Here is a 14,715-nt window from a genome sequence, read left to right as displayed (position 1 = left end):
GAAGACAAGTTGCCAACAGACAGAACTTTGGGCGTCATTTGGGATGCCCAGGAAGATCTTGAGCCAAGCATTCTCTGTTTGGGATCCACGAGGACTCCTCCTCCCATTCACTATCAGAAGTAAGATCATCTTGCAGAATCTGAATCGTGTGAAGTACGGGTGGGATGATGAGTTGAAAGAAGTTGATCTTCGAGAGTGGCGTGAATGGCACAGGGAAGCAGAGAAGCTTGACGAAGTGAGAACTCCAATAACTTTACTTCAAGAACAGAAACCTAACCGAGCAACCGCAGTTCACGTATTTTGTGACGCCAGTCAGGATGCCTATGGCGCGTGTGCGTACCTAAGACGTGCGTATACAGATGATACAGTAGAGTGTGGTCTTATTGCTGGAAAAGGCCGTGTTGCCCCTTTAAAGTTACAGTCTATCTGCCGACTGGAGCTCATGGGAGCTCTAGTAGCCGTGCGATTAGCTCAAACACTGGTGAGAGAAATGACCATTAAGATAGAGAAGATAATCTTCTGGAGTGACTCCACCACAGTCTTCCATTGGATCCGCCAGATAAGTTCCACGTATAAAGCATTCGTCGGCAACCGGGTGTCTGAGATTCACACAGTTATGAGCAATCTGGAGGCCACGCTGGGGGCGGGCACAGTGAGTTGGAGATATGTACCTACAGAGGTTAATCCTGCAGATGACATCTCCCGTGGGCTAAGTCCCACAGAACTTTGCAAGGGTTTTCGTTACAGTAGTGGACCCAAGTTCCTGTATGAATCAGCAGAACTGTGGCCAGAGAATAAAGTTGACGCACCCTCCGAGATAAATGAAGCAAATGAAAGGAAGAAGGGAAGATGGGCTGGAGCATCTCAGGAGAATGAGATCCTGTTAGGATGGAAGAAGTATTCTTCTCTGACCAAACTAAGAAGAGTTACAGCTTATGTGATGCGATTCGCAAACAATGCAAGAATTAAGAAGGAAGCGCGTCTACTGGGAACACTTACTTCGAGGGAACTGAGAGCTGCTCAGAATTATTTGGTGAAGAGGGCACAATTTGAGTCATTCAGCGTAGATATACAGTGTCTAGAGATGGGTAAGGAGATCCACAAGAGAAGTAGAATCAAATCTCTTGATCCGCAGATGGAAGATGGATTCTTAGTTGTTGGTGGAAGACTGCAGAGAGCACAATACTTACCATACAAGGTACGACATCCCAAAATAATTGACTCACACCATGAGCTTGCACAGCTAATTGCGGAGGAAGTACATCGTATCTACCATCACCCGCCAACTGAACACTTGCATAATCAAATCAGGCAGGAGTATTGGATTATTCATGGTCGTCAGGTGGTGCGGAACGTGAAGTTCAAGTGTAACTACTGTTTTCACCAGACAGTAAAACCTCAAGAGCAACGAATGGGAAGTCTACCTGAGTGCAGACTTGAGCCAGGAATGGTGTTCAGGCACACTGGGGTTGACTTTTTTGGACCTATGTTAGTTAAGGAAAGACGCAATGAGATTAAAGTGTATGGTTGTTTGTTCACTTGCATGAGCACAAGAGCATGCCACCTCGAACTTGTGGATGATCTTTCAACAGATCATTTCATTATGGCATTGAAGAGATTCATTGCGCGACGTGGACGACCGCAGAGCATCCACAGCGATAATGGAACAAACTTCGTTGGTGCAAATAATGAGTTGCGGAAATGCATTAAACTACTGGATGAAGAAAGAATACAAAACTTCTGTGCACCCAAGGAAATTGAGTGGAAATTTCAGCCTCCTAGCGCCCCGCACTTTGGAGGAGCGTGGGAGAGACTGGTACAGTGTACAAAGAAGACGCTGAAGGCAATTCTGACACACAGGACAGTTTCCAAAGAAGTGCTAAGAACTGCTCTAGTTGAAGCAGAAGGTATACTAAACAGTCGACCGATTACTCATGTGTCCAATGATGCAGGGGATATTGAATCATTAACCCCAAATCATTTCTTGCTGTTGCGGTCGAATCCGAGTTACGAAGATGCGGAAGTTAGTGATAGAGAGATCAACTCGACGAAGATGTGGAGACGGTCCCAAGCGCTAGCAAACTTCTTTTGGAGACGTTTTACCAAGGAATACCTTCCTAGCCTCACAGAGAGGAAGAAGTGGAAAGAGAAGAAACAGAACCTCAAAGAAGGAGATGTTGTCCTAGTTGCTGAGCCAAATCATCCGCGAGGAGTATGGCCGTTGGGCAGAATCGTATCAACTCATCCTGGGCGAGATGGGTTAGTTCGAGAAGTTACAGTCCATACTCAGCACGGAGAGTACAAGAGACCGATTACTAAACTTTGTTTATTAGAGGAAGCGGAAGTGTAGAACTGTTAATCGTCTCGACAAACGTTGTGTCTCGACTAGGGGCGGGGATGTCCCTCCCGCTTCCTGTACATTTATTTATCTATTTATTTTTGCGTTGCTATGTGAATTGACAGGTCGGTTCCTTGCTATGGGAGAGTGTTTTTCAACAGCGAGTCGAGTTGAGTTTTGGAGTATTGCGAGCGAATAAAGTGATTAAAATATACAAATATCGAACCAGCCGAGTATAAATTGTCGTTCGTCATCGACAAAAGCGATACGACCACAAAAGCCACATGGAGAGTCCGTGCCGTTCTGTGTTTATCTTTTTTCGCATGACAAAAATTCATCGTTTGTCACCGCAAAACTATCCACAGAAGCTTCAGATGGTTTCTGGGACAATTCATCGTCTGAAAAAATCGCCATTTCCTGACTGACAACGAAACAGTTCTCAAAAAAGTAATATGTGTGATTCTCTGTGCAACGAACAAAGAGAGTTGCGACAAAGCAAAGCATAAGTTTGTTGAGCCTTTGACGTCATGATGACGTTTTTGCGAGCTCGGCTGGAACATGTTTTCAGCAATGGCGGACGATTTTTGGACGAATTTGAAGCGTTAAAAATTGGTCATCGAAGGTTTGTTTTGAGTTTTTAATGGCAAAAAGGGTCTTAACTTGACCCAATTCAACATTGCGTGAACAATTTAGGCCAAAATAAAATGGTCAATTTTCGTCTCAGGGGCACTTTAACGTGTATTATTGTCGTCAATGTTCCGGCTATTTTGAGAGGAGGACCCGTCAAGATACCGCTTGAAAGTTCCTTCAATAATATGCGAAGGAAAAGAATTACGTTTTAAAGTGTCGGAACGTTTCTTAAGATCGTTTTGAACACCGGAAGAGGTGTTGTTGATTTTGTAGATACGGTCAATAAGACTTTGGATTAGGCCAATTTTGTAACATGATGGAATAAAACTGAAGAAATTTGTTACGAGACCAGTGTAGGTTTTTTATGAAAAACTGAAAAAACACAATGACTCGAAGAGTTGTCGATAAATATATCAAGAAAGGAGAGTTCACCATCATGCTTTTTTTCGAAAGTGAATTTTATGTTGGGGTGCCGTGAATGGCAGATATTAGATCTGAGCCCGCGTAAAAGCGGTTTTGTGTGAAGATGCACGGAATCGAGGCACTTGGGCCAAACGCTTGGTAAATTCTCAAAGGTATCACTGTATATTTCAAGATAACTCGCATTTTACGCAATGTTTTTACTTTTATCGACAATCTGAAGCATTCAAAAGGCAAAGATAGCAATGGTTAGACATTGTAACGCATTTGGATGCAACAACCGGAGCGATAAACCACATTGCAAGCATCTTTCGTGGCATTCACTGCCACTGAGCAACAAGAAACTTCTGGCGACTTGGTTAGTCAAGATTAAATGGGAAAACACGCCCGTAAGTAAAAAATTCTTTTATGCAGTGAACATTTTGAAAAGGAAGACTTTTCCAAGTCATATGCTGGCCGGAAAGTAAGTCTTAAGTCAGACTCAGTTCCGACAATATTCAGTTTCTCCGAACAGAAAACCAAAAGGAAGGCTCCGAAGGCAAGACGCTCGATTGATGATGACTTTCCGGTCAAGATGTTGCAGTGTGGTTTATCGCTCCGGTTGTTGCATCCGAATGCAATACAATGTCTAACCATTGCTATCGTTGCCTTTTGAATGCTTCAGATTCTCGATAAAAGTAAAAAAAAATAGCGTAAGATGCGAGTTGTTTTTAAATATACAGTGTTACCTTTGAGAATTTACATAGCCTTTGGCCCAAGTGCCTCAATTCCGTGCATCTTTAAACAAAACCGCTTTTACGCGGGCTCAGATCTAATATCTGCCATTAATGTCATCAAAAAATGTCATCGCATCCTGTTCATTGTGGAAGACACAAAAAGTGTTGTCAACATAACGCCTATAAAGTAGAAGGCGAGTCAAATGGTTAATATTATTTAGCCATGTTTCCTCGTGGAAACCAAGAAAAAGATTAGCTAGAATGGGTGCTAACGGAGAACCCATCGCTACCCCATCAACTTGATCATAAAATTCTCCATTAAAAAGAAAATGAGTCTCAGCTGTAGCGAATGAAAACAGTTTAAGGTCGGATTTTTTTATCGAAAATTTAGGTTCATGCTTGAAAATAAGATCAACAGCAATATCGATAGTTTCATTTAACGGAATATTGGTAAAAAGATTTTCAACATCAAAGGAAATGAGACACTTGTTGTTGAGATCGAAACTGCTGAGCTCTTCAACAAAAGAGAATAAATCTGTGACGATTACTTGTTAGGTAAAAGTGGGGCGAGAAGAGAACTTAAGAGCCCCTGACTGTAAACATCGAGAATCGCTGGCCAAGCTGAAAAATCGAAAATTCTGATAATTTTCCTGGAAAACCCTTTTAGGGAGATGTATTAGAAAAAATATTTCAAAGTCTGAAAAATCAAATGTTTCCGGGAAAATGGGGGAAAACGAAAATTCGGGTTTTTACCTAATTAATTATGCAAAAAATACAGTAAAATTGAGCAACTTTAGTGTGCTAGTACTGAAGGAGGATGTTTCGTAAGAATCGGAGATGTTTTTACTTGAAAACATAATTCAGTTGATTTTTATTTATGGCACTTTTAGGAGCTTTGGTTTAATTTTAAAAATTACAAGATTTTTTAGCAAAGTACTCTCAAACACTTGTTGCAAAAAGCGAAAATTCGAGCAACTTCAAGCCTTCAAAACGCGTCTTGGTATGTGAGAAATCATGTCAAAATGCATGCTGGCACAAAGTTTGGTCCTTATACTAAAATAATATGAAATAAAAAATTTGGGTAATTCAGAAAAGTGCCGGCAAAATACAAGAGTTTACGACGCAATGTGGCCAAGGTCATGAATTTGCATGATACAAATCAGTTCTAGAAATCGTACTTGAGAGCTACGAAGTAAACAAGATAGTCAAAGTTGGTTAAAACAATTATTTGATATGGAAACGATATGAAATTATACAATAAAAAAGCCATAGACATTGCTGAAGAGGGCTGTAAATTGATGTGTAGATACGAAATTTTCTGTTAATTTGAATTGCAGAAGACTTTGTTATTGTTGACTTACTATTTCAACAGCACTACCTACACCTAACTATAGATAAGGGCCGCTGTATATTTCACCATTTTTGTTGACTAGGTGTTTATTCTGGACATTATTCTTAGTTGAATAGCTACGTTTTCTGCAACTGCGATAATATTTCTTTTGAAATATCTTGCATATCTTGAAAAATGTTGTGCGAGTAAACAAAGTCACGCAACACCGCATGCTTCTGCTGTGTAGTTTTTCACCCAAGATAACAGCCCAACTATCTTATCTTTCGGAAAAAGAGCCACATTTCTGTCACGAAAATTGATAAAAAGGACTTATGTCACGGTAACAATTATACCGTGTTGCAGTCTGGGCGATAATTCTCTATGATGTAATCACGGTCTTTTTGTTAAAGGTAAACACGTGCGAGGTTTTTCACGGAGCATAAAAAGAAAACGATGTCATTCTGTAGCTTTGCTTCTCTTCTTGGGGGGGGGGGGGGGGGGGCTTGTGGTGCAAGTTCTGGGATTCGTGTAGTGACTAGTGTTAGACAGTCTCGGGGAACGCGAAACTGTTCCCCCACGCAAAAGAAGATTAATGACATCAGTTTTCTGAACAACTTCAGATTTTATCCTGGTGGAATGAGGGTGTGGCAGACATTTGATAAAGGCCCCGGCAAATGCATCTCTTTGGAAGGAACAAATGGTAGACTTTACGTTATATCCTCTTTCCAGTTTCTAGCTATAATGTAGCGTGATCTCTCTTTAGTTTTGAGACTGAGAAATTCGGCGAGGGAAAGCTTGAAATCAAGATCACTTGAAAACATCAATTTCGAACGCTATACTGGAAAAAGAAACTTCTACTTTATTTAGGTAGCAGTGGGCAAGCTGCACCTAGCGCTATTTTCGCTGTGGGAAACGCACCAAATCTCGCTCTGGACAATTTTTAGGTGTGTTTGATTTTGTCGTTAATCATCTTTCATGTTAATATTTTCCACAGAACACCATTAACAAAATATTCCCTCGGCGAATTTAAAGAGATCGCCTCAAGGAGAAAACTTAAAGAGCCTACTAAGTGAAGCCTACCGGCCGTGAAGCGAAAGGCGATGTTCAAGTGTTTCCACGTCCAAAAGGGGGCGGCACGCGTAGTTTCCAAAGGCATTCTTCTCTGGAAAAGCAATTCGCGTTCAGAATATGCACAAAGACGGTTGAAAGGGAGACATTTCTTGATAAAGCGAAGGTTAAATATGCCGCAAGGCTCGAGGAAGGTTCAAGTTCCGTGCCAACTATTCCTCTACCTCTTGAATCCTGTTCTCGTGGCACTGAAGGCTTCGCTTTCATACAAGTTAAGAAAGCTTACCGGTTTAACGAAAAGCAACGAGAATATCTGGCTGTTAGATTTACCATCAAACAAGAAAGTGGCAAAAAGGTCGACGCGGAAATGGTTGCAACAGAAATGAGAAGAGCAAAGGGATCGAAAGGGAAGCGCTTGTTCAGTGTCTCCGAGTTTTTGGCGACTCAACAAGTAACTTCATTTTCTCCAGAATGGCACCAAAATGAAACAGCAGACAGCCCTCTGCGCACAAGCTGTAACTGAGGAAGATCTGGTTGCTATGGAGGAAGAGTTTAATTTGTCAAATGCTAAGGAGTCTATTTTTGAGCAGTTAAATTAAAGTGTAACCTGGGGTTGATCAGAGAAAAAAGACATCTTACATCGTTCTGCTCGAAGACCTTGTTAAATGCTGCTCATGCAGTGCAGTTTAACAGGCAAATGGCAAAAGGCTGCATCAAAAAAATTGAGTTTTATATGAACGTTGATATAAAATGGGGGCCATCTAGCATATTTTAGATCGGAGGAGCCATTTTAGTTCACGCGTAGTGTGAGCTCATTGACACCAACTTATCAATGAGGGTCCTGGGGCCTCCCCTCCGAGGAGAGCCTCCTTTTGTCTGTTTCTTAGTACGCCTTTCTTTGTTCAGAAAGACTGCTAGATAGGGTGTCCTGGGATATGCTCCCTCCCACGCAATTTTTTGAAATCTAGAGCTTCTGAAATCACCGGAAACGCGCTTCAGTCCTAGGAAAATTTGTCAACTTTTTTTTAATTACAAAGATTAAAATAAATAATAATGATAATAATAAATTGTTCTTGGTGGGGTTACAGCCCACTCAACCCCATAGCTCCGCGGTCCCCGGCGCAAACCGGAAATGAAAAAGTCCCCTTCGAACCGCACTTGGCAGTCAGCCTGAAGTCAAACAGGAACAGGCCGGCGAGATGTTGTTCGATAAAGACTCATTAAAGAGTTTATACAAATAATTTAAAACGAGATAAATAGGACTGGATGCTTTAGAATGGAGTTTTGACGAAATAAAGGATCGTGTCCGCTTTACTCGGCAACTTCACCTTTGATCCAACGTGACAATTGTCACGCAATTGAAACATTTTGCTTTTCCTCAAGACAGTATCGAGATAAAAAACAAAAACCTCATTGGCTTGAAAAAGAATTAACCGCTATTAAATACTGGTAATTATTCTTGTACATTTTATGTTGAAGCCGTCAAAAGAGCCCTTCCTACACCAGAACCGTTAGGCGGTACGATTTCTACAACTAATTTGCATCATGCAAATTCGTGGCTTCTGGCCACAGTGTGTCGCAAAGCTTTATGTTTTGCCGGCACGTTTCTGAATTACCCAAATTCTTTATTACATATTATTTTAGTATAAGGACCAAACCTTGTGCGAGCATGTAGTTTGACATGATGCCAAACATACCAAGACACGTTTTGAAGGTTTGAAGCTGGTCGATTTTTCGCTTTTTGCAACAAGCATTTGACAGCACTTAGTTAAAAAATCATATAGATTTTAAAATAAAACCAAAGCTCCTTAAAATGCCACAGATAAAAGTCACATTAATATACTTTGAAGTAAAAACACTCCCGATTTCTTACAAAACATCCTTCTTTAGTACTAGCACGCTAAAGTTGCTCAATTTTACTGTATTTTTTGCATAATTAATTAGGTAAAAACCCGAATTTTCGTTTTTCCCCATTTCCTCGGACACATTTTATTTTTCAAACTTTGAAATATTTTTTTTTGAATATATCTCTCTAAAGGAGTTTTCCAGGCAAATTATCAGAATTTTCGATTTTTTTAGCCTGGCCAGCAATTCTCTATATTTACAGTCACGGCTTCTTAAATACTTTGCTAAATTATAATTATAAGCTCCAACAGAAGATACAAAAGGTCTAAGAGGTGGTTGATTGTGATTTTCACGTTTCTTATGTAATTATAATTTTGGAAGGCCATACAAATTTGCTGGTTGTGAACCCTTGGGAAAAATCTTAGTATATGTATCATTATCAATAGAATGAAAAACGAGCACGATGGTAGACTCTCCTTTCTTGATATATTTATCGACAACTCTTCGAATCATTGTGTTTTTTCAGTTTTTCATAAAAAAACCTACACTGGTCTCCTAACAAATTTCTTCAGTTTTATTCCATCATGCTACAAAATTGGCCTAATCCAAAGTCTTATAGACCGTATCTACAAAATCAACAACACCTCCTCCGGTCTTCAAAACGATCAACTTTCCGACACTTTAAAACATAATTCTTTTCCTTCGCATATTATTGAAAGAACTTTCAAGCGGCATCTTGACGGGTCCTCCTCTCAAAATAGCCGGAACATTGATGACAATAATACACGTTACTTTAAACCCCCTTTTGTCGGCTATTATTTAAACAATAGAGTGTTTTAGTCGAGGAACTATCGCCTGATAGTTGCCCCGCGGAAATTTGATGGTTTTAAAACAAATATGGCAGTTTTAAGAACATCAAATTTCCAAGGGGCAACTATCAGACCGATAGTTCCGAGACATAAACACTATTGTTTTTATTGTTCACCGCTAAATTTTCTTCCGCGCCTACAGCTTGTCACAAATTTCAATAATTCGCAACCGTAGATAGGCTAAATAATACGTTATACCTGTCAGAATTGAAAAGTCATTGTTTTTCGATCTGCCTAACTTCGCGGCTGTCAAACTATTGAAAACTTTTCACGGATGAGTACCATCAATCCAGGTATTTTCCGCGGACGGGCACTATCCATCCGGGTATTTTCCGCGGGCGGGCACTATAGGCTGATAGTGTCTCTCCACGGATGAACACTATCACGTCACGTGATCGATTTAAACCAATAAGAACCGGAGAAAATTTAGTAGTGAAGTATAATCTAAAATAGCGAATCTTAAACTCCGACAACTCACTAAGCGCTTCTGTAAATCGGACCTGAATATCAAACTAGTTTTCTAGTCGGTTCTTCCTTGCCACGGAGTCTACTTCTGAATCTGTCAAGTACTGTGTGCTTCATGGAGCGCAACATGGAGTACACATTAAACAAACTCACGCGCAGGCGTTCATTTCATCACATCAACTCATTCAACATTATTTATAGCAAGTCTGCCGGCGATCAAGGATTGGCGAAGGGGGCAGGCTCGTGAGGCTGGGAGCCCCTAGTCATGAACTGGCACGTGCAGCGGGAACACTCAACTATAATGTCGTTCAAGTTTAGGAACTGAAGTGGGGAAACTGGTCCGGCAGCGGTGTTCTCACTGAGCAGTCCTTTTCAGGATCCACTCTGCTCACCCCATCAGGGGAGGGGGTTAGAAAAGGTGCCCAAAACATAGCCTACTTTATTTAATCTGCCTGGGAGGCCGCACCCAGGAGAGCACCACTTACAGCAGTAGGAAAAGAAAAGAAAAATTTAAGACATTACAATTTGGAACTTGGAACATACGCACATTCATGGACACAAACACGAACAGGCCAGAAAGAAGAAAAGCATTTTTGGCTCGAGAACTAAAGAGGTTTGACTTTGATATTGTTGCCCTCAGTGAGACCAGGAGAGCAGAAAAAGGCAAACTTAGGGAAGAATAAGGCAACTACACTTTTTTCTGGAAGGGTAAGGCACTAGATCAGCCGGGAATACATGGAGTAGGTTTTGCCATAAGAAATGACCTGCTTACCAAACTGACTGAACAACCAGTGGGAATCAATGTGAGACTTATGACCTTAAGAATTGGCTTGGAAAGAAATCAGAATGCAACAGTAACAAGTGCTTATGCGCCAACTCTTGATGCTGAATAGGAAGTTAAAGAGGCCTTTTATGCTGACTTGGATGAGTCCATTTCTGCCACACCAACTCAAGACAAACTCATCATACTAGGGGATTTTAATGCCAGAGTAGGAAGAGATCACAACATCTGGGAAGGTGTAATTTGAGAAAATGGAGTAGGGAAGGCTAATTCCAGTGGTAACATGCTACTAGCAAAATGTGCAGAGCATAACCTCCTAATTACCGACACTGTCTTCAGGCAAAGAGATTCAGTCAAAGTGTCATGGCAGCACCCAAAGTCAAAGCACTGGCACCTAATTGACTATGTGATAGTGAGAGTGACCAGCAAGATGTGCTTAGTACGAAGGCTGTCACTGCAGCGGATGAGTGCTGGATCGACCATCGGCTCATTTCATCAGTAATGCGACTCAAGCTCAAGGCTCTGAGCAAATGCCATAACAAGCCACAGAACAGAAAATACAATGTTACTGGCCTACCAGATGAGGAATGTATACAGAAATTAGTAAAGAAGCTGAAAGAGTATGCACCAGAATAACTACCTACAGATGTCACAGAACACTGGGAACAATTAAATTCTGTCATCAAAAAAACACGCGATGAGGTGCTTGGCTACCAAAACAGGAAACATAAAGACTAGTTTGATGAAAACAACTTGGAACTGCAACAGCTGATAGACAAAAAGAGAAATGCTTTTCTACAACTGAAACAAGACCCGAACTCTACTGTCAAGAAGCCCAGATATATGGAAGTTAAAGGTACTCTGCAAAGAAAAGAGAAATAAAAAATCAGTGGTGGAGGGAGAAGGCTGAAGAAGTACAAAGCTTAGCAGATCGAAATAATTTCAGAGCTTTCTTCAAGGCTACTAAAGAGGTATATGGCCCTTGTACGCAAGGCTAAGTTCCACTGAAAAGTAAAGATAGTACAACTGTTCTGAAAACCAACAAAGAAGTTAATGCCCGATGGAGAGAACATTCTGAAGGTCTATTTAATCAAGAGACCACATGCAATGCAGATGTGATCAACCTTATAACACAGCAGCCTATCAAACAGTCTCTGTGTGACACACCAACTCTAGATGAGGTAAAGAAGGCTATATTAAGAATGAACAGCAATAAAGCTGCCGGCCCAGATGGTATACCAGCTGAAATATATAAATATGGTGGTGAAAACTTACAAGAACAACTTCATCGGCTTATTATCAAAATCTGGGCAGAAGAAAAAATACCGCCTGAACTGAAAAATGCTAATATAGTTAAAATTTACAAGCGAAAGGGTAATCGGTCAGGATGTGGTAACTACAGAGGAATATCACTCTTAAGCACTGCCGGTAAGGTCCTATAAAGCGTACTTAATATGAGTCTCCAGGGTATCGCAAGGAAAATCCTTCCAGAAAGTCAATCAGGATTCAGACCAAATAGGGGAACAACTGACATGATCTTCTCTGTGAGACAACTTGAAGAAAAATGCATGGAACAGAACAAACCACTATACTTGGCATTCATCGACCTCACAAAGGCATTTGATATTGTTGCTAGAGAGCTGCTTTGGGATGTGCTGGCAAGATCTGGATGTCCTCGGAAATTTATTAATATGATAAAATTAATGCATGATCAGATGACAGCAACTGTGCTTGTAAATGATGGTGCTTCCGCACCGTTTGAAGTAAAGACAGGAGGGAAACAACGTTTTCCAAAGGCGCCGACACTGTTTTCCATCTTTATATCAGTCGTGCTCCTCATTGCATACCCAAGACTACCAGAACAGTTGATTGAAATTGCATTTCGCTTTTAGGGAAAACTCTTCAACTTGCGAAGATTACCGGTGCAAAAACTAAGATCTCTAAATCTGCAATGGTTGAATTCCAATATGCAGATGACAATGCCATAGCAGCACATACTGAGAAAGATCTACAAACTATACTGGATGCTTTTAACTAAGCATATACACAACTCTGCTTAAAGATAAATGCCAAGAAAACTCAAGTTCTCATCCAACCCTCTCCAAAAGACACAGTTAAAACTCCACCATCTATAAAAATTGGAGAAACAGTCCCGGAGAACGTGGATAACTTTACGTATCTCGGTAGCGCTTTATCTTCTCATGCAAATGTGGACACAGAAGTCAATCCTCGAATACAGCAAGCCGCTGCTGCTTTTGAGAAACTCCAGTCTAGAGTGTTTCAAGACCGAGACATAAGGTTAGACGCAAAAATCAAGGTGTATAAAGCCATAGTTGTAACCACCTTGCTATACGGATCTGAAACATGGACAATCTACCGCAGACACATAGCAGCCTAAGAAAAGTTCCAGCAACGATGTTTACGGAAAATGATGACCATTGAGTGGCAAGATAGGAGAAGTAATCTCAGTGTTTTGGAACAAGCAGCTATGTGTAGTGTGGAGAGTGTGATCGTGAGAAACCAGTTCAGATGGAGTGGCCATGTAGTGAGGATGGAAAACAATATACTGCCAAAACAGATGTTTTATAGAGAAATGAAAGAAGGTAAACGGGATGTAGGAGGGCAAAAGAGAAGATTCAAGGACGGCTGAAAAGTCACCTTAACCAGTGCGCTATTGACAATAAAAAATTGGGAAAATCTTGCTATGGACAGAACTATTTGAAGGAAAGCAATAAGAGATGGAGTGGAAAAGTTTGAGATTTTCGGCAACTTTTTAGAATTTTGGCAAGTTTTAGAATTTTCGGCAACTTTGGGCTTTTTGAGGTTCTTTGAAGCCACTTTCTTCACGTTTTGAGCAACATTGGTCAGTTTTCGATAAAAATTTATTCAATTTACTCTAAAATACGATAATTAGGGCCCCCTCCCATGGGTTGATTTTTGTGATGCCTTATCACGAGGTCAGCAGTTTCACGTTGCACGTTTTTTTAAGATGGCGGACAAGTACAGTGACTATTTGTTGATCAAGTGAAATGGAAAAAACCTCTGATATTATCACTGGAATTTGACAAACAAAGTTTTGATAAGAAGCAATGTGCGAATTTTTAATCTTTAACACCCAAAAAAGTACGAAAAGGAGAAAAATTTTGGCAACTTTTCGGCAACTTTTTCGAGATTCAGCAACTTTTCGACAACCTTTTGAAAAAAATAGCAAATTTTTGGCAACTTTTAGAACCTTTATCGGCAACTTTTTTGGGATTTATCAGCAAATTGTGTCTAGGCCTACAAAGTGGGGAATACATGTGTTTAGCAGTTAGTGTTCTGTGGAAGGAAAGCAAGACTACAAAGCTTTTCGTTGAAGGTAGGGTCACTTTTATGCTTTACAGTCCATTCAAAGGGTGACATTCGACAAGGTGGCCGCTTGATACAGGTTCTGCTACATGCTGTTCATTTTGTTTTCTGAGGGGTGCGACGATATCCTACATTGTTAAGTTAACAATTATGTAACTCGAAATAGCTGTAATCCAACCCGCCTATAGGGATGCGTTCACTTTCTTTGATTTGAATAGAGGTCAATCAATACACGTACCGATTGGCGTTCATTATTACCCCTATTCTATCTGTCTTCCCTACGGCTAAGCCAAGAAGAACGTGACACGGGAGAGGGGGTGTGAAATCTTCCCTCCACTTGAAGTTATTTTTTGTTTCCATTTCGAATATTGATTCTACAGTTACTGTCAGGCGCAAAGGAGACAAAAATGAGGAAAAGACTCAAGTGATCTCTGTATACGAAACTAAACAAATTGTGGCAAAAGGTATTATGATATCCATTGCGCCACACTGATTGACCAAAGTACCAGATCTTTTTCTTTCCCGTTCGAGGAAGGTACCGGGGCAGAAATAAATTGTGAAGCCCTCAGTTACCCGTCGTCTGTCATCACATGGAAACGCATACTCATGGCATTGCCAAGAGGTCGACATTCTGTTCATAACGGCACTTTAAGAATCCGTGACTTCTCCCAGACATTCCGGGCTGTACGTTTGTACTGGGCCGAACAAACCTGGATCCGTTTCAGCGACGATAGTGGCCCCGTTCGCCGATCACATAGTATGTCGGGTAACAAAACTAAGCCCGGCGAGGGTAGCCAGCGGCATGCAAGGACCAGGGAAACTCACTGGTTTGTTTGTCGACTGCAGGCCGCTGGCTACCCTCACCGGGGTTATTTTTGTTACCCGGCATACTATGCGATCGGCGA

The 14,715-nt window shown here is 40.9% G+C and overlaps 2 protein-coding genes across 2 annotated transcripts; both read left to right on the top strand.

Moving 5' to 3' along the window:
• The first annotated feature begins 43 nt into the window (after window positions 1-43).
• LOC148734125 (uncharacterized) lies at window positions 44-2,350 on the top strand. Its single transcript, XM_088751823.1, has one exon. It carries the CDS (start codon window positions 44-46, stop codon window positions 2,348-2,350), a length of 2,307 nt encoding a protein of 768 aa, XP_088607949.1.
• A 9,566-nt stretch (window positions 2,351-11,916) lies between these two features.
• Window positions 11,917-12,860, top strand: LOC111346749 (putative transposon-derived protein F52C9.6). Its single transcript, XM_088751809.1, has 2 exons — window positions 11,917-12,225; window positions 12,525-12,860. The coding sequence occupies exons 1-2, from the start codon at window positions 11,917-11,919 to the stop codon at window positions 12,858-12,860; spliced, it is 645 nt and encodes a 214-aa protein (XP_088607935.1).
• The last annotated feature ends 1,855 nt before the right edge of the window (window positions 12,861-14,715 follow it).

Source organism: Stylophora pistillata, chromosome 3 (assembly GCF_964205215.1).
Source record: "Stylophora pistillata chromosome 3, jaStyPist1.2, whole genome shotgun sequence".
Taxonomy (NCBI): domain Eukaryota; kingdom Metazoa; phylum Cnidaria; class Anthozoa; order Scleractinia; family Pocilloporidae; genus Stylophora; species Stylophora pistillata.
The sequence above is the reverse complement of the archived record's forward strand: the minus strand, read 5'-3'. Positions and strand labels throughout refer to the sequence as shown.